The 26,391-nt window shown below is 46.5% G+C and overlaps 2 protein-coding genes across 5 annotated transcripts in view; one reads left to right on the top strand and one right to left on the bottom strand.

Moving 5' to 3' along the window:
• Grip1 (glutamate receptor interacting protein 1) overlaps positions 1–23,547 on the top strand; it is a 208,512-nt gene extending 184,965 nt beyond the window's left edge. For all 3 annotated transcript variants that reach the window (XM_005397458.1, XM_005397455.1, XM_005397454.1), the window contains 3 exons: positions 2,057–2,290; positions 18,457–18,603; positions 21,778–23,547. In XM_005397458.1, coding sequence (XP_005397515.1) covers positions 2,057–2,290; positions 18,457–18,603; positions 21,778–22,008 — 612 coding nt within the window. In that variant the 3' untranslated portion in view covers positions 22,009–23,547. The remainder of the gene's footprint in view (positions 1–2,056; positions 2,291–18,456; positions 18,604–21,777) is intronic.
• The window catches only part of Helb (helicase (DNA) B), a 41,715-nt gene continuing 38,669 nt past the window's right edge, over positions 23,346–26,391 (bottom strand). Inside the window, exons 13-14 of one of the 2 annotated variants that reach the window (XR_001236467.1) lie at positions 24,334–25,079; positions 23,346–24,299 (exon numbers count right to left, since the gene is read on the bottom strand). Coding sequence is in view for 1 of the 2 variants with exons in the window: in XM_013520973.1 (XP_013376427.1) it covers positions 24,954–25,079 (126 nt within the window). In the remaining variant the exon portion in view is untranslated. Of the gene's footprint in view, positions 25,080–26,391 lie in introns of both variants that reach the window. The other variant, XM_013520973.1, reaches the window with a different exon arrangement.

The raw sequence follows: 26,391 nt of genomic DNA, 5'->3' as shown, positions 1-26,391 counted from the left end.
AAAAGAGTGAAAAAAAAAACAAAAACAAAAAAACAGATGTGAACCAAAGCAGGTAATAGTCTAAGTAGGTAAAAATAAGAAATGGATGGTCACCGCAGCAGGAAAACAACCACTGGATGCTGTCAGTTACGCTGTAGCCTAAGCATAGAAATGACATGTAAGTACAGAAAATACAGGATGTCCCACAACAGCAAAGGTCTGGATGAACTTACAAAGGGTATCTATCTGAAGTAAACCATAATATGGATACCTACCTGTGTGTACATGTCCCAGGCCTTTTTACCTACCAAGAAGGAATTTTATAGAGTTCCATTAATACTGGACTGAAAAGAGATGCAGCCAGGTTCAAGAACACATGTTCTAGACCCAGGTTCTTGGGCAGGTTGCCAAAGTCACTCAGGCATCTCTGTCCTTGCTTGAACAATTGAGAGATACAATAATTACGATCTCTACCATACAGGTTATTTAAGTATTAGATGATATTCTATACATACATAGGACATAGCATGTTTTCTTTCACAGTTATAATTTTCTTTTTCAAAATGATCAGTGAGAACAAATCTAGTCAGAATACTAGTTAGTTTGCTTTTATTTATTTAATTTTTTTGTGGGTACCAGGAATCAAACTCAGGACCTCTCTCGCTTTGCCAGGCAGGCACTGCACCCCTGAGCTGTATCCCTGGCCCTTAGTTAGTTTGCTTTTGTTTCTTTCAGCACTTGTTAGATATATGTACATGTGAGACAATACTTGGGTATTACTCACAACCTTTGTTAGTAATGCACATATAGCTGAACACTAGATGAATTTTGGAATTATGATATCTTAGATGACAAATGAAAATGTTGCTCATTTTGCAACATTATTAATCTCTCTTTAATAAATCACTTTAGAGTGCCCTATACTCAGTGATGACATTAAGTCTGGGTCTCTTTGCCTCAGTCTCCTAACCTGTAAAGTAGGAGTAACAAGAGTGCCTCCCTCACAGACTTATGGGGCTTACATGAATGAATACATTCAAAGGACTCAGGAAATTCAGCTCTGTTGCTTTTAGCATCAGTGTTACTAAAACAAGTAAATCGTGGTTTCGTCAGTCACACGCGTATGTGCATAGGAAACGTGTTCTGTCCCTGTGGCTTCAGGAAGATGTACCAGTTCTAGTTCACATCTGTGGAGCCATCATGTCAGAGCTGGTTACAGTCATGGTGTTAGAATCTTAGCGTCCTCTGACATAGGAAATGAACATCTCCAACATGCTCATCTCAAATCCTCTTTTGTTCCACGACTGAGATTCAGTCATCTTTGGGATCTAGTCTTGCTGTTGCTTATGGATGATGCAGGAAACATATCTGAAACTGCACAGACTTCCCCATTCACTGGTGAAATCCAATCTGAGCCTCCTCACTTTTGAGCAAAGGGTTGAGTCCAATCACACAAGAAGTGACTATCTTAACCTCTCTGAAGATCCTATGCAAAGACCATTTTTAAGAAACACTGATTCACACCAAAAGACATGGAAACCTACTGCTCTGCAAGCCTGTAGGGCAGGGTACTCAGCCAAAGGGAAGACGGTATGGAATGGCAGGCAGTGCACTTGAGGAAAGCCCCTTGCCTTGGAATCAATAACCCCAGTCTAACCCATTTTTAGCTCCAGTTGGAAACAGGAAGCATTGCAAACAGAGGCCACTGGTTTCCATTGAAAAGTTCCCCACTCATTTCTGTCAGATGGACTGCGATTAATCCCATTGGTTAGAAGCCACTCAGTAGAAATTTAATGCCTAAAAGTAGCTTGCAGTAAGCAAATGTGAGTCTAAACTGCTAGGGGTGGTATTTGATTAAATAAACTCAGAAGCTTAAGTTCTTACACTGGATTTGAGATGCGCCCTCATAAATGTCACTGGCGAAGCATTTTCCAGACTTTCATAGTTCAATTAGTATGTCCATTTCCCAGCCTTTGGTTATGCCCCGAAGAGACCGTTTTTGACTGCTTAATGTTGAGCAACCAAACTTTTTCCTTATTTGTGGCTTAATTGTCCCTGAAAATTGTCGATGCCACAGGCAACAATCATGTCGGGGAGCACTCTGAGTTTGAATCACGAGGCCCCAACACCTCGCAACCAGCTGGGGCGGCAGGCCAGCTTCCAGGAGCGGAGCAGCTCGAGGCCGCACTACAGCCAAACAACCCGGAGCAACACCCTGCCCTCTGACGTGGGCAGGAAGTCTGTGACCCTGAGAAAAATGAAGCAAGAAATAAAAGAGATAATGTCCCCAACTCCTGTGGAGCTGCACAAGGTTGGTAAGCTTTCTTCTCCTTCCCTGAAGTCGGATTTGGTGACCGTTCTGCAGGTCGTGATGCTTTGCTGCGAGCCTGCGGAGGGGACAATGTGGGCGTGGTCCGAGAGGAGCCGGAGCTCAAAGGCTGACTCCAGAGTCTTTGTTCTCAAACACGATCCCAAGCAAGCAGACCAGTGTTCAAGCAGTGCGTGTACTAGAAATGTACCAGTGACCAAAGAGCATGTAAAAAGTTGGGTTCCAGCGTCACATGGAGCTTGGATGAGTTAGTCTATTATTCCGTCTTCAGTGGAAGGAGGAAATATTTTCTAAACCTCCTATATACATAGCTTCCCTGAAAAGGAAGTTCAAATTTCATGTAGTTTTAATTTTTAATTATAGGCCCATGGAAGATAATTATGTTATTCAAAAGACATAAATTCCTCCGCAAGATATTAGCTAGATGTCTTGGGCCAGGATAGGGTAAACCCTGGCTATGTTGCATTTCTGACTAGGAGAACTGTCTCACTTCGTGAAATAAAGCCACTGTCTCACTCAGAGCTGAAGTCTGGAGCTGCTGGCACAGCTCACATTTGGCAGATGTGAGTGACAATGTTTACAGAAAGCACAGCCAAGGAGTGTAGTAGTAGGTAGATGTCTCTGTTTTGCTTTCTTTTTTCTGAATCTATCATTTTTTTGTTAATAAATAAGAATGTATAGTAGCAATCTCACCCCACTGTTCATGAGAACCAAGACCCTCCCTGTAATTGGTAATCTATAACTGGAGAGATTAGTTATTCATCTTACTCAGAGGTAACATTGAAAGGAGATAAAAGACCAGCTATCCCTTCTCCTGTAAAGGCATCAGTTTCCCTAACAACCCTGTATAATTTAGCCTTTTATTTCCACTGGAAAAAAGTATGATGGAAGAAAGGGTTGTAAAACGGGGTTCCAGCCCTAGGTTCTTTCTCTCACTGCACATTCACCCATTCATTTAATGCAGATCCTACACATTTTAATACAGACGCAACACAATTTTTTGTGTTACAATCCAAGGAAACCTTAGGCAAGACCGAGACAGTCTGGGAAACAGCGGGAAGGCAGGGGGTTAGCGCAGTGAGAGCGGCGAGCCTGGAGTGTGGAGCCTTGGAGCCTTGGAGTGAGGAGGGTGGACCTTTGTCCACTATGAAAGTGACAGGAAAGACTTCCTGCACACAGGTATTGACCATACAGAGGAAGGTGGAAGAAAGGAGTGGTGTCCCGAGGACAGAGAGGCGTGTACAAAGTGCTATCAAAGATGGCCCTGAGAGAACCACACACCCAGAGCCTAGAATTGGAGCCCTGTGCCTTAGGAGAAATTACGGACTTCCAGAGAAGCAAAGGAGTTCCTGACATTTTAGTGTGAGGACCCTGGTCTGGCCCCGGGCCACCAGTGAACTTGTTTATTCAGCTATCTTGAACTGCTATGTGTGCTTGAAGTCACATGTCCTAATGTACAAATTGGTACGTGCCTCTGGGCTGTGGGAACTTCCTGTTGATTGAACTGCAGACTCCACCATATTGGATGCAAATTGTGCTGTGTCAGGAAAAGTCTGTCCCCTCCTAACTCCCTCGAATGCCTGTGAACTCTGCCTTCCCTACTTTTCTTTCTGCCTGGGCAGAGCAGACCGTGTTTGATAGCCCACCCCCCTCCACCCCGCAGAGAAAAGGCGCCAACGCATGCCGAGTACCGACGCTGTCTGTGTGCTGTGTATTTTTAGCGTTCGCAGTAGCCTTTCATATCAGATGTTTATTATCTCCATTTATAGGATCAGGAAATTGCGAGTATAAAATAGACATTCTGTTTCCTTCTGAAGTGAAGCGGTCTCCTCAAAGGACAATTATTGATGGCCCAGGAATACAAAAGACCTTTAGCAAAGATAATGACAGTGATTTGGATGTGGAAGTTATTATAGCTGAGGTTCTTAAACAGTGGCTCTGCTAGAAAATAGATCTTGTTAGAAAGAAAACTATGTGTCATCCACGTATCGGCCTGATGGACAGCAGCGAGCGGACTGGCTGGAACACCGCGGTGGCGGTGTGTGAACCGCGAGCCCGCAAGATCACAGACAAGGGTGGGCCGACTTGATCAGATGAGCAGCGCGCTCTTGTTCCCTTTGGATTTCAGTCCTTTGTCCTAAACAGTGGCCGTAAGTGCATTTTTCATGGAGCTTCATTTTACTTCCAACTAATCCTCAACAAAAAGAGATTCAAAAAGAAGTAGTGTCCTAGAATTAGAACACCCCTAAATTGTGTATCTAAGTGAAGATGTGACCGAGGAGGCTGGGGCCTGATGCTGTGGGATTGCTCGAGTGATTCATGCTCACATATCAGGTATCCTCTGTTTTAAGTGAATTCAGTTACTCTGATTGGCCATGCAAAGTATTTGTTGCTTAACACCCTCCAGCGCTGAAGTCGTTGGGAAGGAAATGGTTATTAGAAGAAGTACTAACCTCACAGCAAACGGTTAACTGCTTGTGTCTTGCATGTGGGTGTCTTTTGAGCACAGAAGATTACTGACATCATGGAAAACGCAAGGACTTACTAGTAGAACTTTGAGTTATCTTCTCTCTAAGATCCTGCACGTCTGTGACAAACATTTGTGAAATTTAGGAAAATGTATTCTTGGTGTAGTGGAGAGGAGGGGGACTAGGACAACAGAAAATACCTTTTCCTCTAGTTGAAGATAATTAAAGGCAGAACACTTAACTTGGCAGTCAGACTTAGGGCTGGTTTTCCTTCCACGAAGCCCCTTTGGCAAACTTTCCTGACTGTCTCCAGTAGAGAAATCCCCCAGGAGCTGCAAAGACAAAATGGGCAGGCCAGGTGAGGCAAACACTCTGACGTTCTAACCCCATGTTATTTTCCGGTTGCTGTCTTTCTGATGGCCATTTGCCACTTGGTAAAAGTTCAGATCTGGTCGCTTTCAGGGGAACAACTACGAAGTCTTATCATTGCCACCAGAATTTGGGTCAAGAGAACGTGAATGAATGGACAAGGGTCCATCTCATGGGGGTGGGCGCTAAATCTACCCCATTTCCTGGGAATGCATTACTGACATTATTTTCCTACAGAAAGAATTAGTACTGGCTTATCTACCAGTTTCTTGCATCGCAGTTTACTCTCTGTTGTTTACTCGTCTTCTACCCATCTCTTCCCTCCATTCTTTCCTTCCTTCAGACCTTGGCACGGTCCCTAGCACTGGGCGGCTTACACTCATTCTTGTCATCCATGTTTCAGAGGCTCCACCGGGGTCTTCACAGCATTTCTTTCAAGTTGTCTACAATTGTTCCTGAAACCGAAAAGCTAATTGTCATCCCTAACACGTAGAAATAGGCAGAAAAGCAGCTGTACTTTCTTTTCGGCTCTGCAAAGCAGGAGGACGTTGGAGATGAGTGACGTGGCGCTTAGTGTGGGGGGGGGGGACCAGTGAAGGCAAGCCAGAGGAGCGGCACTGGGTCCCCTTAGGACGCCGCTGCTCCACCTTCCTCAGCTCCTCCGAACTGCCTGAAATGCGCTGTGCTGACGAATTCGGTGCACAGGTACACCCATTACATGTGAGAATGAATCCAATATCTGCTGCATCCTATACAGACTTTCTGCTTCTCGTCAAATGCTAATCGCATGAAGCTGATTTAAAGACTTAGTCACAGGGGACAACCAACAGTTTGAGGACTACAGCCATAGACAGTGGTTTGGCTCGTGCACTTCTGAAGACCTTTGTTCCGGGTGCTTGTAGCAACGTAGGATCCTAAGCCCCACCCACTTACCTTTCCAGTGTCTGGGGGATTGTGTGCCAAGAAGCTACATTTTAGGCGTTAGTTTTGAGGACTACGGGTGGAGAATCACCTCCTAGGTCTGTGCTCCCTGCAGGTGATTATTCTGTTTCGGTGAAACCACAGGCAGCAACAGGGTGGCAGGCCAAAGAGGAAAAGCGCTGCGTCTTGGGCCCGGGAGCTTGGGTATTTTATCTCTGAAATGAATTCTGTTTTGTACTACAGCTTATCACACATTCTTTCTCTTTGCAGATAAGGAGCTTGTGATCCTAGCTACAGGTCATTGATAACCTCTCTTTCCCTGCTGAAACTTAAATATCCTTTGGTGTCCGCTTAATCCATTTCTGAGATGCATTCTAGCTTCACTTCATAGTACACCTTAAAGAAAAAAACCTTTGTAGAGAAGAAAGTTCTCCATTCAGAGCATGCGAACTTTTTAAAACAAAATTCATAGTGACAGCCCCTTATTCTGCATCATTCATGGTTTTCAGTAAGATTATACTTCTTAGTTTTATTCAGCTATTTTTATTTGTACAGAAAGGTTTCTGAGATAATTTCTCGGTACCTGCTTTTATTTAGAGCTGCTTGTGGCTCATTGCGGGAACACCAGACTCACTCATGAGCAACTTGTTTTGCTGTCATCAGCTTTTCCCCGCCCAAGGTTACTTTGCCAGGGCGGTACATGCGGGAGAGGGACGCTTTCCTCGTAGCGGTATAGTAAAGCCCTTTCACTCCTTGGGAAGAGGAGCACCTTCAGTTTTTAATACCAGCTTCCTTTGCACCTTTCTCCCAAGTCCGAAACAAGCTCAACCCTGGAGGGCCAAATGAAATGGAAAGACCTGTTTTCCTATCTTACAGGCCCTCTTTCTTCACTACACATTGAGAAAGGGCGTCCAAGTTCACACAAGTTCTTCTGCCAGGTGCAGACCCTCTCCATGTGTCTACTGTGGAGATCATTAAATACTAAAAGCAGTGCGCAGATACATCAACCTTTTGCTTTGCCCTGCTCTGTGTCTGCTAGGTTGAACGTCCCTCTCTTCAGGCGAGGCATGATAAACTGTGAGAACACAGGCTTTGTTACCAGGTAGATCTGTGTTTTCTCAATTAGCAAAGCGGGGGCAGGTTACCTGTTACCAAGAGGAGACCTCACAGAGTAGCACTTCTGGTGAGGGCACTCTCACGGAGAGTCTTGCCGCAGCCGATGTGACAGCTCGGAAATGAGATATCCTCGGCAGGCCAGACTGACACGAGCTCCAGACAGCTGCAGAGAGCCCGCAGAGGCAGAGAAGGACGCCAGAGCGGGGGTCTTTTCCCGAGAACAGACCAAGGTGTCTGGTCACTAGCGGCAGTCCCCGCCGCAGTCCGACGCTTGTGTTCTCTCCCCGTGAATCCAGGGACGATAACAAGGGGATCTTGGGGAAAACGTGGAGTTGGAGAATAAGGGTTGACCTTGGGATTGTGTGCTTTATCTAAATAACAACATTCAACTCTGGCTGTCCTCAAAATGTATCGCTGCCATTAGCTTCCCTTGTCTGCGATTCTGTTCAGAAATACTTTTTAAATTTTTCTTAAAAACCACTTTTGTATAAGCGACTGGCCCATGTCAGGAAAGGCTTGTTTGTTTAAGTGACAAGGAGTGGCAGTAGGGTGGCAAGGCTTGCTTACAGCGGGAAAAAGCAATGGAGTACAACCCATAAGACTCCAGCTGGTCCGTGACTTGCAGGGAAGAAAGCCATCAGGGAGGCTGGTTTTTCTCAGGGGCAGAGCAGGTGCCATTTGCATCTTCCCCAGACAGAATGCAATTTGCATCTTATCACTTTTCTACAAGTCACCGTCCACCTTTGCGCCTGAGCTCCATGCAACAGAAATGGTAAGTCAAACAGAGGTGCTGTCCCCTGTCTCAGATGGCCCTTGGGCAGGCTTGTTAGACAGCTTTTCTGTTTTTGATCCTTGTCTTATCTCTTCCGTATTGGAGCCTCCACTGCCTCTCTTTAGAAATGCTAATAACTTTCCCTTTACTCTCTAGCCTGGGGACATTCATCACTCCCTGATCTCCTCGCGCATCTCTGTTATGACCAAACCTATTTATTTGTCCCCTGTGAAATTTTATATTACCTACAGGATCCTCTTGTACAAGGGGTATAGCTCTCTGGAGGTTGTGCTCTTTGCTTACTGTCCAGTTTCTCCGAGAAAGCCCCCTCTTTCTTCACATTGTACCTCTTTCTTCACATTGTTCTGTCGTACTGCTTGTCCAGGAGGACCGTGATCCTCAAATGAATAACAGTCTCTCCCTAAGATGGGACCTAGAGCTCTTTTCTTCTCTGCAGCTCTTTGCAATGTCAGATGTCCGCAATCCCTAGCGTGAAGAGAGGGAGCCTGGGCCCAAATCCCTGCAGGTGTCCCAGCAAATGGCCTTTGGCAGCGAGGCCAGCGTAGGCCTCAGGGGAATGGAGGTCTACCAGTTGCACACGGAATCAGGAAAGGGTACGAGCTGGAGAACATCCAGGCCAGAGTGATCTAGGAGCTGGAAGGCAGAGGCTGAGGAGAGAGGAAGGCGCCAAAATGGCAGCCAGTCCTGAACAAAGGTGGCAGAACAGGGACAACCTGAGAACGCCTGGAGCAAACAGAAAGGCCAAGCGACCGTTCTGGCAGTGATTACGGGACTGCCTGCCTGTGCCTTGGTCAGAGCTCTGGGAGACTTCTGGCTAGCTCCTGCTCTTGGTTCTCACGTGAAGTGATAGCTGTGTGAAGGTGCTCCGGGGTCAGTCAGGACAGCAGCGCAGAGTGCAACACTGCTCAGCCCTTGGCCTACTGGTAGTTAGAGCCGCCGTCCCAGCACCCGGCCCTCCCGTTTCGCGCCCTGGATGCCGCTCGGTTGTCAGAGAGCAGCGGGACACCGTGTCTGAAGCAGCTGTCTTTCTGTCTCCTCTGCCAAGCAGACTCTCCAGAGAGGAGGCAGCAGCTGCCTTTCCGACCCAATTTGTCTCCAGACCTGTAAGTTCCTAGTGGCACAAACCAAGAACGCTTCCTCTCGGGTTGAAAGGCTACAGTTGGCTTTGCTGTCGCTGTCATTGTCGTAGCTCCCCAGGTAGTGCAAGGCTGTCCTCTAAACCAACATTACCTGAATTGTCAGGTTGAGTGAACGGGATTGGCCAGTGGTGTCTGCCGAGGGTAAACCTAAATCCCTGGTGATGTGCAGGAAAACCAGCACCATCTCTGTGAAGCAGGTGTTGGTTTGGTACCTGAGACCCCCGGGACCAGAGGTTGAGCCACAGGGAGGCTGGCAGGGCTTGGGAATTGCTTCTGGGATGGCTGTCATTTGTGGTGACTTACTCAAGATGCTAGGCACAATTGTCCTTAACGTCCAAGTGGGGAGAGTTGGCTTTGCAGCTGAAACTTTCTGTGTCAAAACCGAAAACAGTATTGAGTGTCTCATCTCACTCTTCAGACAGTGGTCAGATATGCAGACAGACTTGCTGAGAAATGTGAAACAAGTCTGAACCTGAGTCCGGGTGAACCCTCTGCCGCTCGTCATGACTTTGTTGGGGTGCTAGGGCAGAATAAAAGCAGGCACAGCACATACTGAAGAACAGTAAAAATTCACCTGAGATCAGAGTGTTATTTCCAAGAGGGGCCTTGGCTCTTACAGAACAGGAAAGCTGCAGTTATGTCCATGGTCCAGGTTGCCCAGAGACACGCTCTGAGCCACACAGAGTGGAGACCCTACAGGAAGGAGCTTGCCTCACGTGGGTTAGGGTAGAGCGCAAAACTATGTGTAAGCAGAGAGCAGAGGTTTATGTGGATGCTGGTGGGAATCCACCAGAGGGCTCTGATAAGAAGAAACACCGCAATCGTGATGCATGATTCATCGCTAGTGTGCCAGGCAGCTGGAAATGAAAAGGCACCTGACCAGCTAGAAGAGGACGTGTCCTAAAATCAAATCGTGATTTGGTGGAAGGAGCCGAACAAACGAGGTCAGGTATTGCGGTACGCAACCCTGGAGTTGATGCATTCTTTCAGGACCTCACTGTATCCGCTCAGTCAAGCCTCAGCGTCCCTGTCAGTAGAAAGATTTCGTTGTACAGAGTTGTTGGGAGAGGAAAAGCAATCATAGGTAAGAAAGTGCCTGGGGAAGGGATTCATCTCGGGGCGGGGGGAGCCTAAAGCTCAGAATCCTTAGAATTGATTTTCGACAAGAAATAAATCAAAAGTAACCATTAAGAATCTCCAGGCAAGCAGAGCTACAGGACAGAATTTATTGTTCCTGCTTGAAAAGCAGCCAGCTGTACATCCCATTTTCTGAGTTACTGATTGCTGGAATCTTATTTTTATGTGGTTTTAAAAATAATTTTACTTTTGTTAATTTACTATTAGCGTGCTATTCCCAGGAGAAGGACACAAGCTGTCTACTAAAATTCAGTATTTTCTAACTTGAGGAAATCTTTGCAGAGAAACCGATTACTTTGAATTTCACACCATTTATTAGCATCCCAGCCTGAAGATTTTCTGTTGAGAGACACCAAGTGTGAGGTCCAGGCAAGCCGGAAGTCTCAGCCAGTCCCTGTGACTTTAAGGTTAATGAGCTAACCTGCTAATGCACTCTGCTTGGTATCCATCACCTGTGTTTTGGTTAGTGTGTCACCATTGATTGGTATTGGTATTTTTTGGGGGGGGGAGGGGGGTTATTGGTAGTTTTAAATGCCACTCACGGGGCCAGGGGAACTGCTCAGCAGCACGGCACCTGCCTGCCACACGTGAGGTCCTGAGTTCAATTCAAGGTACCTAAATAAATAAATAAATGCCACTCATACTTTTCTGCCTCTCCTGAGTTCTGGCCTGTAGAGCAGACAGATGCCCCAGAATCACAGGTCAACTGAGCAGCTATTCCAAGCCCATGCCAAAGGTTCCCCCAAATGCAAAAGATTTTGGGTTACTGTGTTAGAAAAACATCACAGCTATAAGACCAGTAATAGGCCTGGGGACCCTCCCATTCGGGGGCACATCTGAGAACGGGGCTGAGTTTGCTCATCCCCTGACCAACCAGCCAAAGTACAGGGTCCACAGGGCTGCAACTCCGTCCGTGTCCAGTGGCAGGTGGAACAAAGACAGCTAAGAGGATTGCCACCCGTTAGGGGTAGTGACGACGGGCTCTGCCAGGAGTGCTGCTTGTCACATGGAGAGGACACGGCCAGGAGTAAAGACAGCAGGCGAAGGAACAAGAGACAACATCAGGAAAGTCAAGACGCTGCTCTGAGCAAGGACCTTGAGAAGAGATTTAATGCCACCAGTAACAGACCCAAAGAACGCCAGTCTGCGGCAATCCTGTTAGCTATTTTCTCCCTCTGCCTTCTCCTTTTCCTCCTTTTATTGCGCTTTTCCTTTCCCTGGAGAAGGTGCCCAAAGAAGGAAAGGGTCTAGAATGCAGAGGAGCAGCAACATTCCCTCCAATTAAGGCTCCTCAGGGAAACGGCTGATTCCGGATGAGTGGCAGGAAATATTCATGATGAGCCTGTGATATCCTGCTCCAGCAAGCAAAGACGCGATCAGAACAAATGGGTCCTTTCAAAAGGAATAAACAGGAAGGACCGCCTATGCCCAAAGATGAAAGCCTCTGGAACATCCAGAAGAACATTGATGCAGTTGGTGAAAAGTACAAGTATGTAAAAACCCATGGGTTCGTATTGATACATAGGTAACAAAAGCTCCTCCTCCTCCTCCTCCTCTCCCAAGAAATTCTTACTGGGACACCACTAGAAGTATACAGTGCATCAATCTCTGTTTTGAAACTGAAAAGAATTAACATTCATTCTGCCTTTCTTATATAAACTGCATTTTAAAGTAACCAAGGAACACTAATTGAAAAAAGAATCCTCCTTTACAAAATGATTCCAGTAGAAGATTTATAGGATTATAAGAAGACTCTCACTTTAAAACTTGAATGACATTACTGATTCACACAGTAATTATCTCTGGATCAACCTTTAGAGGTGGGTGAGGAGCCTCACCAGGGGGAAGTCAGTCTGTCATCGCCTCTGTGGGACAGCGAGCCCTTGAGTGAAGGGGCCGTGTGATGTTCTAGGAAACCCCGGACAGAGATAAGTTCCATTTAGAGAAATATGTGAGCTAGAAGGACATTCCATGGCACATGCCACAGTGTCAGCAGTATGGTAGTGCCCCCTTGTCTGCACTTTCGCTTACTGTGGCTTCGGACGCCTATGGTCACGTGTGGTCTGTAAATATTAAATAGAAAATCTCAAACATAGGCCAGGCTTCAGTTCTACATTGGGCATATTCTGGGTAGCACGTTGAAATCTCACACCATCCCTCTCGGGGTGCGAATCATCCTACTGTCCAGCACTTTCATAATCTATGTGCGTCTCACCCATTAGTCACCAAGTGGACGTGTGGGTTATGAGATGGACCTGTGTGGAGGGTTGGGCACTCTCTGTGGATGCCGACATCTGCTAGAGTCTTCGAACATCGTCCCCTAGGTAAAGGGGACAACAGTGGCCCTGGGAAAATCGGACAGCACATGTCTAGGTAAGAGGAGGTTTAAGAGACCTAACAGACACAATGTGTGGACCTGGTTGGTCCTGACTTGAGAATACCAACTCTAGAATCCGTTTTTGAGACAACTGGGAAAAGAATGAACCAGTTATTCGAGGGTAGCAAAAGTAAAAGTTAATTTTACCAGTGAATTAATGAAATTTAGGTTATATATAAAACACGTCATATTTTCTCTTTCCTACATCTGAAGCCTGTGTGTACTTCCTCTAGCTTTCTGTAATGTGAATAATTACTATTTTTAATTTGTAATTGACATGTAGTTTTTGTAGGTATTTGTGGGGTACATTACAACAATTTGATGCATGTACAATATGTAAAGATCAAATCAGAATAATTAGCATTTCTAGCTCTTCAAATATTTATTATTTTTACGTGTTCGGAACCTTAAGATTTTTCTGAAATATGCAATAAATGATTGTAGACTGTAGTTACCTTACTGTGCTACAGAGCACAAGGGCTAATTCTTCCTGTGTTCGGTGTCTGTTCTCTCACCTCTGTGTAGTCCTTCTTTCTGGAGTGAGATGGAATCTCAGTGTTGTTTTCATTTGCATTTCTCTAATGGCCAAAGATGTTGAACATTTTTCGTGTATTTATTGCCGCTTTTACTTCTTCTGACAAATATCCATTTATTTCAATTGTCCATTTTTTTGACTGGGTCTTTTTTGGGGGGGGTTCCATTTTTTTTTTCAGTTCTTTGTATATTCTACATAGTCGTCTTCTTTCTGAAACGTAGCTGGCAAAATTTCCCCCATTCTGCAGGCTCTCTCTTCACTCTGTTGGCTTTTTCCTTTGCTGTGCAGAAGCTTTTTCATTTATTTTCCCACTTGTTGACTCCTGAGGTTATTTCTTGTGCAGTTAGGGTCCTGTTTGGAAAGTCCTTGCCTACTATGACTTCGAGTTTTACCTATCTTACCTTCCAGCAGATTATTTCTGTTTTGATATTTAGATATATTTTTTTGAGGTAGGGTCTTGCTATGTAGTGTAGGCTGGCCTTCAACTCGCTTATGTAGCCCAGGCTGGCCTCGAACTCATGGCAATCTTCCTGCCTGCACCTCCTAAGTACTGGAATTACAGGTGTGCACCACCACACCAAGCCTTTGATCCATTTTGATTTTAGCTTAGTACATGATGATATGGGTCTAGCATCAATCTTCTAAAATTCATATGGAACCAGAAGAGATTCAGAATGCCAAAAGAAATCCTGGGCAACAAGAACAAAGTAGGAGACATTACAATCCCAGATTTCAACTTATATTACAAAGGCACAGTGATAAAAATAGCATGGTGGGCTGCTTGGGTTATAGCTCAGCAGCATAAGTGCCTGCCTAGCAAGCACAAGATCCTGAGTTCGATTCCTGGTACCAAAAAAACAAAAAAACAAAATAGCATGGTACTGGCGCAAAAACAGACATGTGGATCAATAGAGAACAGAGGATGTAGAAACAGCCCCAAGCAATCCAGCCACCTCATTTTTGACAAAGGGACCAAAGACAAATGCTGGAGAAAAAAATCACCTCTGTAGCACATGGAGCTGGGGATGCAGGCTGTCCACATGCAAATTTCACTCCATTTCATAGCTGAGCAATACTCCATTGTAATTCACCACAGCTTTTTTTATCAGTTCATCTGTCTGTGGCCACCTGAGCGATCCCATGTCTTAGCTATTGTGAGCACTGCCGCAGTAGCTTGCGATGCAAGTATCTCTGTAACCGTGATTTCACTTCCTTTGGGCGTACTCCCAGTGGCGGGACTGTGACGTCATATGGTAGTTCTGTTTTTAGTCTTCTGAGGAACCTACACACTGATACCCATAGTGGCTGTGGTAATTCACACTCCCACCAGCAGGGCATAAGAACCCTCCTTCCTTGCCAGCCTTGCCAGCCTTGCCAGCCTTGCTATTCTCATTCTCAACCACAGCCCATCTCACTGGAGTCAGGTATCTCACTGTGGTTTTGATTTGCGTTTCTCTGATGATTAGCGTATACTTAGTAACCATTTTATGTCTTATTTTAAGAAATGTCTGTTCAGAAAAAAGTGATCATATTTTTAGCAATGCATTCTGTAGTGTGTGGAAGTGAAATTACATGAGGGTTGACACTGACGTTAAAATATCACACCAGTGAAAAGGAAGCGTAGAGGAAGTAAAGGGGTGGTCTTGCGGCAGTCGTTGGGTCTGAGTGATGAATATACGGCGATTCACTATGCCGGGCGCCTTGCTATGGAATACGTCTATAACGTTTCGTTTTTAAAAATCTTCCTCTAATAACTCTCCCTTTCATTAGAAAGCAAGTACAAAAACCTCCCCTACCCGAAGGAAAAAACTCCAAACTATGGAAGAACCGAGATGCCCTCTCTGCAATGACTTTTGTTCAGGTTGTTTTTCAGTGTGGAGGATCCCTCCGGGGCCTTGGGCCGCTGAGCAAGTTCTCCACCACTGAGCTGCACGCCTCACAGCACGCTGCGGGTGTTTTTAAAGCAGTGGTGTGTTTGTGAAGAGATAGTGTGCGTGCAGAGATCTGGGCCCTGCAGTGAGAAACCTTGCTTTGAACCAGGGCTCTGCCGCTTTCTCTCTGCTTGACCTTGGGCGGGTTTCTCTGAGCTTTCATTTCCCATCTCTGTGAACGGGGACACAAACTTACAGAGACAGTTAAATCGCGTTTGCGTCTTAAACTACTCGCTTAAGCCCCGCGGTCCCTGGTAGCCTGGAGTCGTCTCTCCTGTTGAAGGACCCTCTGCTCTGCCTTCCTCTCTGCGAAGAATCCAAAGGTCCAGGGCAGCAGGTGCTCTTACCGCTCGTGGCCACACGGTGTCGCCACCGGAGCTCCCTCTGTCCTGTGCATTCAGCTGTCCCAGCTGGGTTTTCCTGGCCAGCAAGGCTTTGGGAGAGGGCGAGGGAGATTGGCTTGAGCCTCAGAATTCCTCACGGTCCACCTCACATTCTCCGCAGTGACACTGAAAGGCACGCCGCCGGGCGTGGTGGCGCACGCCTGGAATCCTAGCACTAGGGAGGCTGAGGCAGGAGGATCATTGCGAGTTCGAGGCCAGCCTGGGCTGCACGGCGAGACCCTGTCTCAGCCACCTGCCCCTCCAAGATAAAGGCAAGGCGTGTCATGACTGGTTTTCAACCGTGTGGTGCGTCAGAAGCAGCACTTTCTAGTCAACCAAGCCCCCTGTGTGCAGGTACTATTTTAAGGGTTTGGGATAGATCTGTGAAGGACCTAAGGAGCTGGGGTGGGGGTGATCTGCCAGATAGCTAAGCCCAGGTCACCAACAAAGACCTTTCCTTTCCTGATGAATTCTGCTTTGGGGTGCTCTCTCTGTCACACAGCTGGACCTAAAATATTTCTCCCCATTAACGTGCACGCAGGATTCAGGGAAGGATTACTAAGCTACACACACACACACACACACACACACACACTGCTTATTTAGTAAAGTGGGGCTCCCTGCTTTATTCTTGTACACCTGAGTGCCACAAACGTGATCCACAAAAATCAGTTCACTTCTTCAGATTAAAAAAAAAAGGTAGATGTATAACCTCAGGTAAAATGAAGATTGTTGTCTGTCCTGTAGGATCATTATAAGAATTAAATTAGGTATGTCCACTGGCCTTTGAACTCATAAAGGCTGTCTTGCTCACCACTATGCCCACAGTTTTCAATACACTCTGCTTTATTCTCAGTTCGTAAAACAGTACCTGGCATCCAGAGGGAGCTCAGTGTAGTGACGCTGAGTACACACACACACACAGCGTAGAGTGTGTGCCAATAAACATCAGATCAGCAGGTTCCTGTGTGTCAGTCCGGGGCCGTCTGAGACCTGTGTTTCACAGACCCCTCCCACCTGCTCCTGTCCAGGAGGACACTGTCATGGTAAAGACATTTCCTCCCTTAAAACAAAGCTGCAGCAAAGGCTGAACGCCTTCACTCTGGCGTACTTGTGGGAAGGATGAGGGTGGAGGTGAAGTGTTGGCACCCTGACCATACTTCATAGGCTCCGCGATGCTATCAGTTATAAAGCAGACGGCAGAGATTTTAAATTTTGAAGGAAAAAAAGCCCTGCATCCCAGAATCAATGAAACCAAGCACTGGAGCGGCAGAGGCGTGTAATGGTTAAGCCCTTTGTGTCTGGAGTCCAGCCGCCGGGGCTCCGCCATTCATTGCCTCTGTGGCCTTGAGGGCTTGCTTAACCTCTGTAAAATTGAATTCCTCTCCTCTAAGATGGCCAAAGCCACCTTGCTGCCTGATGAGTAGTACTGACCCAGTCTGCTTGGTGTTTTAGCTCTCCGCCCAGTAAAATAGCATCTACAAACTGACTGCTTTGTATTTCCTTCAGGGCTCCGTACCTCTCTGGAACAAAATGTAATATAAAAAAGATAAAGCTGCTATAAAAGTTCTAATGTTCAGTTACCCATAGCTCTGAAATGTTTACTATTTACAAACAAAAACAAACACATGTTCGTGCATTAGTTACATAAAAGTAAGTAATTTTTTTAAGTTTGTTATGGTTTGTGTCGGGGTGTCCTCCCAGAGCCTCGGTCATGGGGCAGCTTCTGGAGTTTATGATTGACTATGGGTGTGAGTGCTAACCCGCCCTGGGGCGGATAGTTTGCATACAATGTAAGGGAGAGAAAGAAACTGCTCTCTGCCACTCCTCCCTTTTGCTCTTGCTGCTTTTGCTGTCTTCCACTGCCATGAACTGTTGCCCTCTGCCATGTGTCACCCTGCCTTGGAGCCAGCCGAGTAGGGACTGAAACCTCCACAGACTGTGAGCTAAATAAACCTTTCCTTCCTTAATTCTGGGTGTCGGGTATGTTGTCTCAGCAACGAGAGAAAAGTAACCAAGACAAAGTTATAGTTGAAAAACAAGCCCAACTATTACCTGAAGTGCGCACCAGCTTTTGTGGCAGGTACCCTGTAAACCACAAAGAAAACAATGCCCACCCTACAGAGTTGTGTGGATGTGAATACTGAGTGTGGTCTGAGCGACTCTTCCTTGCTGCTGTGTTTGCCTCTGGGAGGAGCCTCTTCTTTTTCTTGTTCACTGCTCTTTCCCGCACTCAGTCCTGTGCTTAGAATCTGGTAGGGACACCAGGCATTTACCAGATGCATAAATGATTTCTTCTTCTGGCCTCAGACTGCCCCCGACAGGTGGTTAGGGCAGGAAGGCGGGCTGAGGAAGCTGCAGCCGGCAGTGCCCCACCTTGCACATGGACAGAACCAAAGGAGACTTGGAAGTACTGAGGAGACCAGCCGAGCCAAGCCCTAAGCAAGGAGTCAGTTACAGAAACACTGTCAGGTCTTTCAAACAGTGTTGTGCTGCTGGCACTGCCTCAGCTCCCTTAACCAATAAAATAATGAATTTCATTACTTGCTCAAAAATGGGTACACAGAGTGCTGTCTTTAACACAGCACCTGGCGGGGTTGGGGAGGAGGAAAGGCCATTGGCTTCTCTCTCAGCGTCTCTGCAGCCCCAGCTGCTGCTCATACCAGGAAGGCTGCTCCCGGAACATCAACCTGCCCTGGGGAAGTTCTCCCCTTTTTATGTCTGATGATTATAATTGGACACCGCAGCTAGGCGTGTCCAGTTCTCTTTCTTCAGCAGTTCTGGATGGGGCTTTGTGTATTTCAAGCACGTTCCCAGGGTGGAAAAAGAGGTACAGTGCTGGGTGGGGGGAACTACCTCAGGCTTGTCGGATCCGTTCGTTATGCTACTGAAATCCGTTTGAAGAGCTCATTCATCGAGAACTTGTAGAAGCAAGCCCCCCGCCAGCTAACATGTCCCTTCACGGCCCTCAATTTTCAGGTGACCCTGTACAAGGACTCTGACATGGAGGACTTCGGGTTCAGCGTGGCGGACGGCTTGCTGGAGAAAGGCGTGTATGTCAAAAACATTCGCCCCGCCGGGCCCGGTGATCTTGGCGGCCTCAAACCCTATGACAGGCTCTTACAGGTAAGACTGCAGGTGCAGTCTTCGCTCCTTGCAGCTGACTCCTAACTGGGGACTTCCTCCGGCTCGTGCTGTGCATCTAAGGCCCTCTGTGCTTTATTCCTTCAAGCCGTGCCATCAAGGTTTTGGCATGAGTAATAATGAGGAGCTGAGTAAAGAGTCAGCTCTTAGTAAATCCCATCCTAGTCCAGTTCTCTGATTTCTTATCAGTGTTTTGGCAGAGCTCAAAGCTCCTCTTTCCCAAACTAAAGCTTGTTACTGGCTGGGTGTGGTGGTGCACACCTGTAAGCCCAGCACGCAGGAGGCTGAGGCAGGACTGTTGCAAGTTCAAGGCCAGCCTGGGCTACAAAGTGAGTTCAAGCTCAGCCTGAAACCCTGTCTCAAAAAGACAAAAATAAATAAAGCTTATTACTCAGACCCAACCAGCCAAGGGCCGCTCACAAGCATCTCTGACGTATGTTACAACATCATCATTATGTAGTTATCTGACTCCAAGCCACCACCAGTCTACGCATTTCCTCCAGTCGTCAGCATGCCCTGCGAGGTCTCCTTCCGCCGCCAGTGTCCCATCTGGTCTCTCTCTTCATTTACTGTATTCCCCAGCCCGCTCTGGGCTTGTTTCAGGAACGCCACCCCCGCCTCCCTCCTGCCCGGCCTCCCGGAGTCCCATGACATCTGGAGGGCAGGCCTTGGCACACGTGTCCACGTGGCCTGTACTTCATGTAGGCTGGTAACTCTTGCCATTGACAGGATTATTCGTTATGACGGCTTGAGTCCCTGTACGTATTTCTCAGTAGATGGTGAACTACTCAAGAGCAGGACTCTCACTTGCCTTTGTAGTGTTTGATATCTCAGTGTCTCCACATCTGAAGCCAGAGAGCTGAACCTTAAAACTTAATGTGACATGTTCCACGGTCGGGCTTAGTTTCATTCAGCAAAGCAAATTCCAGATCTTAAGTAGTTTTTAGGGAGAGGATTTCGCAAGCCAAGGCGTGGGTTGGCACCAGTCTCAGAAACATACTCAGCTGGAGTGCGTCTTTCACCAGCCCCGATTCTCACCGCGGGAGGCTGATGTGGACAGACTGCCCTGCAGGGGTGACTCACCAAGGCAAGGTGTACTGACCAGGCAGTTTTAGTGCCAGTTCTGGGGGTTATGCAAGCTTGGCAACAGAATAATGAGGAGTTGTCCTAGGAGGTGGGCGATGCTTCAGTTTCATACACACTCCCATCCACACTGCGGTTCCAGAAACGGTGCCTTCCTCAGCTACAGACTGTACTGTCTACTTTCCTGAAAGCTGAAGCTGTAAACAGAGACTGGATCCAGATTATGAATCCCTTGAAGGCCACAGAAAAGTCCTCAGACTTTACCCTGGAGGCACAGTAACCTCTTAGGCGGAGAATGACATAATCTCTCACACAGAAAGGCAACAACGTGCTCTCATAGTCTAACAGGGACAGGGGGGGACGGGGAAGATCCAGGTCACGGAGGCCCAGCAGGTGTGGCCCGCTGTCCCAGGTCTGTCGTGTGTGCACCAGCTTCAGTCTGTCCTTGCAAAGCACTCTGGCAGGAAGTCAGCAGGCTGGTCTGTTGCTCGTGAGAGAAGTTAGAGCTGGAGCCAACAGATTCAGACACTGACGGTATGGATTTACATAAACTTGGTCCTGGTGAGCTTAAAAGGAAGAAAGAGGAGAACCATGACTGGAATCCTAACAATAACAACGTGCAAAGAACAGGAAACAACAGTGGCAGAACGGTATTACAAGGCGAACAATTACAGTGCTAAGGGATCACAGAGTGGTATCACAAGAACCAGCTGGACTGACAGTCCCCAGCTGTAGGTCAGCCAGCAACCCTGTCCTACCAGCAAGTGAAGGACGGCCGATGTGGACACTCACAGTGAGCCTTTTACTGGGTATTTCTTTTACCTGGCAGATGGCCTCATGCCTAGTTGTCTCACAACTAAGGGCTCCCTCACTGGAGACTTATGTGGGCAGAGGTCCTTGGAGTCTTACTTGACGCACGACCAACTTATGCCTGCCAAGCTGTCATCCACCCTTTGGTTCTCAGGGAAAGCGGGGGCAGCCCCTATTTCCCCCCATGCAGGGAGCAAATCGAGTGCGGCACCGCCAAAGTTCAGAGTGTTCTCTTGTAGATCCAGGACAGGGAGGGCACCATGAGGCAGGAGGGCAGTCCTCTGTCTCCAGGTCACACAAGATGAGAGAGGAAGAGAGAAAGAGGAAGAGAAACACAGCCACTAGCGCACACACAAGAGGAAAGGCTGTGGATCATGTTAAGTTTCAGAGCCAATGTGTGAAGGACCTCTATAAGAAAGGGTGGGAAAAGCAGGGAAACTAGGTGGCTGGCAGGAGAGAAGCTTCTACATTCTTATCTCTGGCCACTGGCTTGGGCCTTCGGATGTATGTTCTACCTCCAGAGCCCAGGCAGCAGCCCTTGCTGTATCGTTCTGATACACGAGGGAGATCTTGAAGCACCAGTAGGTGTTGAGAGCAGCAAATACCAATGGCCGAGGAGGATGGGAGTCCTGACCACGGCTGGACAGGACGCTGGTGTCACTGCCAGCTGCCCAATCTACACGACAAGCCCAGGACCTCAGGGGATGGAGCAGAGAACAAAGAGTCAGGGAGTGCGGGCAGAACACATGATTTTAGAAACGTTGCTGGTGAGGGAGGCGGGAGATGAGCACGTGGAAGGCGGGGAAGGGCCCACGTTGAAGCGGGTAATTCAGCCGTGGTAAAGGGCTTGGCCTGGGGAAGCAGCCGCACTGCCCAGGACGATGCTCTAGCTCCTCTCTTACCAAGTGGTAGCCAAAGGCAAAGCGCTAACCCACTCCAAGCCTCACTTTCTCCAACGTGAAGAGGGACGACATCCAGGAAGACAACACCCGCAGGGCTACAGCCTTCTACGCGGCACGAGCATGGGAGGGTGTGCGCTGCTTCTGCTGCTGCTCTTCAGGGGTAGGGTCTAGCAGCAGAGTGATCAGTGAGCCCGCAGCCTTCGCGGTAGAATCGTGGCAGCAGTGCACCGCCTTGCGCAGGGTGTACGTTTCCCCAGCTTGCTGTGTACTGTGCACACTGGGGGACTTCGGGGTTACGGCTGCAACAACACCCCACGTTCATTCTGACCCAGCACCCACAGTGCCTCTTCTCGGCTTTCAGGTCAATCACGTCCGAACAAGAGACTTCGACTGCTGCCTTGTCGTGCCCCTCATCGCCGAGTCGGGGAACAAGCTGGACCTGGTTATCAGCAGGAACCCACTGGCTTCCCAGAAGTCCATGGACCAGCAGGCGCTACCGGGAGGAGACTGGAGTGAGCAGAACAGCGCGTTTTTCCAACAGCCCAGCCACGGCGGTAACCTGGAGACGCGAGAACCCACTAACACATTATAGCAGCACTTTCATAAAGCAGGACGAAAGACGATATCTATGGTGCTAAAAATCCCTTCAAGATTTCCGTGCCGTTTGAGGCACAGATAATCGTGTGGCATTAAGTGCAAGCACCGGGGTCTTTTCAGTCTCTCTCATGGCTCACGTTCACTTCCCCTTTCCGGTCGAGGAGGCTTCTTTTGTGGTGACCACCCTGGTATGGCGGGCAGATCCCTGCCAGGCCCAAGGGTAGAGGAGAAGAGAAATAGGCTACCCCTCCCCACAATGACCATCAGAGGAAATTTTGTACAAGTTTCATCTTACTCTCTCACTTTTTGCAAAGAGAACTGTCTGTTTAGAAATATTGTCTAAGATGATTTCCTTAATTCACTTTGAAATCAGTTTCTTACTATGAGATCATTAATGTAAGAATTTGGCTAACACGGTTTTTCTTACAGCTGGCTCTCCTAGGAGAACTAGTATTCGGTAAGCTGCCGGGACCGCTGCCATGAGGGGGGTACAGGTATCAAATCAAGTTCGCTTCAGATGCACGCAGGAGACCGTAATAGGTGGAGGTAAATGTTTTGCCCAAATATAGGAATGATTTTCACTAAGATGTATGCTATTCCCTATGCAACAAATTATCAAACAGGATATGTCTTGTGACCTGTTTTTTTAAGGACACATTTTTTAATAGCTGAAAATCTCTGACAACGAATTAGTGTGTAGTAACACTGAGAATTAGCTATCCTATTTTTAAAATTCCAGTTTAAGCATTTAAGAGAGAATGAAGAGTCTCTTAAAATGAAGCTCATCGTAATGCTAGGCAAATCAAACTCATACTGCTTGAGATGTTTAGAAAACTGGTACTACTGAGGGGTCTTCAGCACATGTACTTAAAAATGACACGGGACTGTCTTTTGTTCTGAGCCATGCCACGCATCAAAACTGTAAATACATTCTTCACAAAACGCATTGCCAATTAGTACCATTCCTCAAAGCAATAAATCGTGACAGTTGCGTTTCTTGTTTGCCCGCAACTGTTTCCTTCTGTTCAGATAGTTTGAATAGCTACACAAATAATTGTTATTTAATAAATATTAAAAAACAGATCTGTATATTGACGGTAGGATGTTGAAACAATTATTTTCCAAACATTTTCATTTTGGTGAATAATTCGAGCAACCATTTAGGCAAAGCACTTAAAACACTGTGTCCTTTGTTTAAAGAAAAGGCTCACCTTTCTTTTTGTGCAAAAATAAGTAAATAAATAAATAAATAAAATTCAATCACACGTCAGAACCGCCAGGGCAAGAAAGTATAAAGCTGAGTCATGTTAAGGAAAAAGAAAAGATCATGAGTCACTTAAATATGTATTTTTATTTGTAACAAACAAGTATTAAACTGTAAAGTATTTTTGTACAAATTTAATACTTTAATAGCATGGTATTTATCGTCTATGTATGGTTTTGGGGAATTCAAAATTGTTGCAAATATTTGTATGGAAAAAAGTCCTCTACCAAATGGAATAAACAGTGATTTTAAAAAGCTTAAAAAAAAAAAGGGAATGCAGTCTCGATGCACTGAATACATTCACTACTCTAGCCTGAGTTCTACACAGCGTTTACGCAGTTCTCCACCAGGGGGAGGAGGGGAGGTTTTGCCATAAAACTAGAAAGCACCGTGGAGAAGTAGGAAGAGGACGGGCTTCGAAAGCAGATCTGGATTTCACTTCCGGCCCTGCTGCTCACTGGCAGTACGACATTTACCCACCAGGAGGCAGCTCCCCCACCTGTGACACTAGAAGTCGCCTCTGCACTGCAGGGCTGCTGTCAAACAACACGACAGACTGGGTAACCTGGGCTGGGAGTCCCATATAGGCACACCCCAGAGGTACTGTGGGTTTGGTTCCAGACAACTGCAATAAAGAGAATATGACAATAAAGTGAGTCACATGAATTTTGTGGTTTCCCACTACAAATAAAAGTTCTGTAGTGTGCAGAAGCATTATATCTATCCATATAAAATCACAATTAAAAATACTGTATGGCTAAAAACTGCTATTTTCTGAGCTGTTGGAAAAATGATGACAAGACTGCCAAAAAAGTTCAATTTACACATAACAGTAGAGCTGAGAAGCACAATCAACGAAGTGCGATAAAACAAGGCATGCATTCATCGAGGAGCTGGGGTCTGGCCAGGGCAACCTGCTTCATGGCAGAAGGAAGGGGAGACGAGATCCGGAGAGAACAGGAGAGGGCAGAACTTGCTTTTTATCAGGAACCCACTGCCCCCGTTGCTAACCCACTCAGGACCTCAAGGACCTCAAGGCCTCAAGGCCTCAAGGACCTCAAGGCCTCACACGAGGCCCCACCTCCCAACACCAGGGCTTGGAAGTTAAGCTTCCAGCGCATGAACTTGGAGAGACACAAACCACAGCACCATTTAACAGTAAAAATTTAAAATCAAATAGTGAGAACTAGTCCCCATGTGGGATACGTTCACAAAAATGCGTCCAACTCAAAGGGATGTCCAGGAAAAGTCCCAGGTGTGCGGGGCTTCAACAGCAGTGACACAGGGAGAGGAGACCTTGTACATGAGCAGGACACCCTGAGTGTGTGCCAATATCAACAGGCAGCTTACCGCTGCCACTGCTTCTGCCCACTGGCAAAGAAACCAACAATGATCATGGACATAAAACATCATCCTAAAGAAGTATAGTGTACTTGAAAGTACAAGGGTGTTTCTGAACACACTTTTTCTTTTTTCCCCCCAGTTGTATACAATACTACCAGTTCTCACAATGATAGATGTTGAAGTCATCAAGATTCTGTTTGATCAAATCAATTTAAAACATCTTCTAAACACAGCTGTCTTGAAGTAAAAAGTCCAATTTATAGGGATCTTCCCTCATCTTGAAACTCTGAGGCTAAAATGTCCTTTTGTTTTTAAAGGAAAATAATTCATGATTACTTTGAGCAATCCGAACTGAAATCTTCTTCATTGTCTGTGGGCTGGAAAAGTTGCTTGGGGATTAATCTATTTAGCCTCAAATTCCGAAGTTTAGAAGATACTTGTGGAGATGGTTCTTGCACCTATTAGAACAATAATAAGAAGAAAGTCACTTGGATAAGAATATACTCAGTCCACCCTATGTGCTTCTATTCCCTTGAACTCTTTCTGAAGAAGAAATAATACATTTCTCTCAGACCCTGAAAGGCCAGGGCAACCAGAACAACATGCGGTAGCTTCTTCAAGGGTTATGCCTCTTCTGGCACACCGTGCGTCTGCAGCACTCGGTGTGGGTCTGGCATGTAGAAGTAACCATTTACTAAGTAAGTACATGCATCTAACTTTGAAAGGTATGGTCAGGGTTTGCTTATAATCTGGGAGTCCAGTACAAAATTAAAACGAAGACTCCTTGTTCAAACATTAAAACTTTCAAGATGGCTACCACAGTACTATAAAGTGATTTAAACACACATGGGTCCCAAGCACACAGTCCTGCACAACTGCCTGGGCTATGTGCCCATTAACATGGCTCTGTATGTGGGAGGGTGAAACGCCCCAAGGCATCATGTCCTCCGTATCACTAATGATTCCCAAGCACCACTCAACAGGCTAGCATGGTCATGAAGTTTCACCATCAGGGAAAATGAGGAAAATGAATGGTTTCTCTTCCCACTCAAATACGTTCATTTTACGGCACGGTGGTAGTTAACCTCATGTGTCAGTGTGGCTAAAGCCGCAATACCCAGATGTCCAGTCACATATTCTTCCAGGTATGTGTGTGAAGGCATGTTTTAGATGAGATTAACTTTTGAGTCAGTTAACTTGCGAGTACAGTAGATTAGCTACTCTACTGTGGGCCTCATCCAATAAGTTGAGGGCCTTATTAGAAAACAGACTGTCCTCCCCCAAGGAAAAAGGAATTCCACCAGAAGACTGCTCTCAGACTCTATTTCAGCATGATCAAAATTTCGTATTTGACACTCTATACAGTCACATGAGCCAATTCCTTGAAACGAACTCCATTCTGATAGATATACAGACAGATATTTATATCTAATGGTTGTCTCCCTGGAGAACCTTAGTTAAGATAAGGACTGCCCTTTATTCAGAAATTATCCGACCATGCCCTCCCTCATTTTTATGTTAAAATGTGATTGTTTTTAAATTCTGGAAATCACTGATTTATATGATACATTTTAACAGTATTTATTCATATGTTTTTATTAGAGGTATACTTCTGTTTTCCTCTTTTTTTCCAGGAGTGGGGTAACCAAGCAAAATATCAGACATTTTCTTGAAGGAGTTTTTCCAAAACTTAAAACCATGAAGCCATTGAAAAGAACAAAAACTTTCATCTGGGAGGGACTCTGTCATTTAGTACAGTCATAGGCCCCC

Source organism: Chinchilla lanigera, unplaced genomic scaffold, assembly GCF_000276665.1.
Source record: "Chinchilla lanigera isolate Chin_1 unplaced genomic scaffold, ChiLan1.0 scaffold00057, whole genome shotgun sequence".
NCBI lineage: Eukaryota > Metazoa > Chordata > Mammalia > Rodentia > Chinchillidae > Chinchilla > Chinchilla lanigera.
The sequence above is the reverse complement of the archived record's forward strand: the minus strand, read 5'-3'. Positions and strand labels throughout refer to the sequence as shown.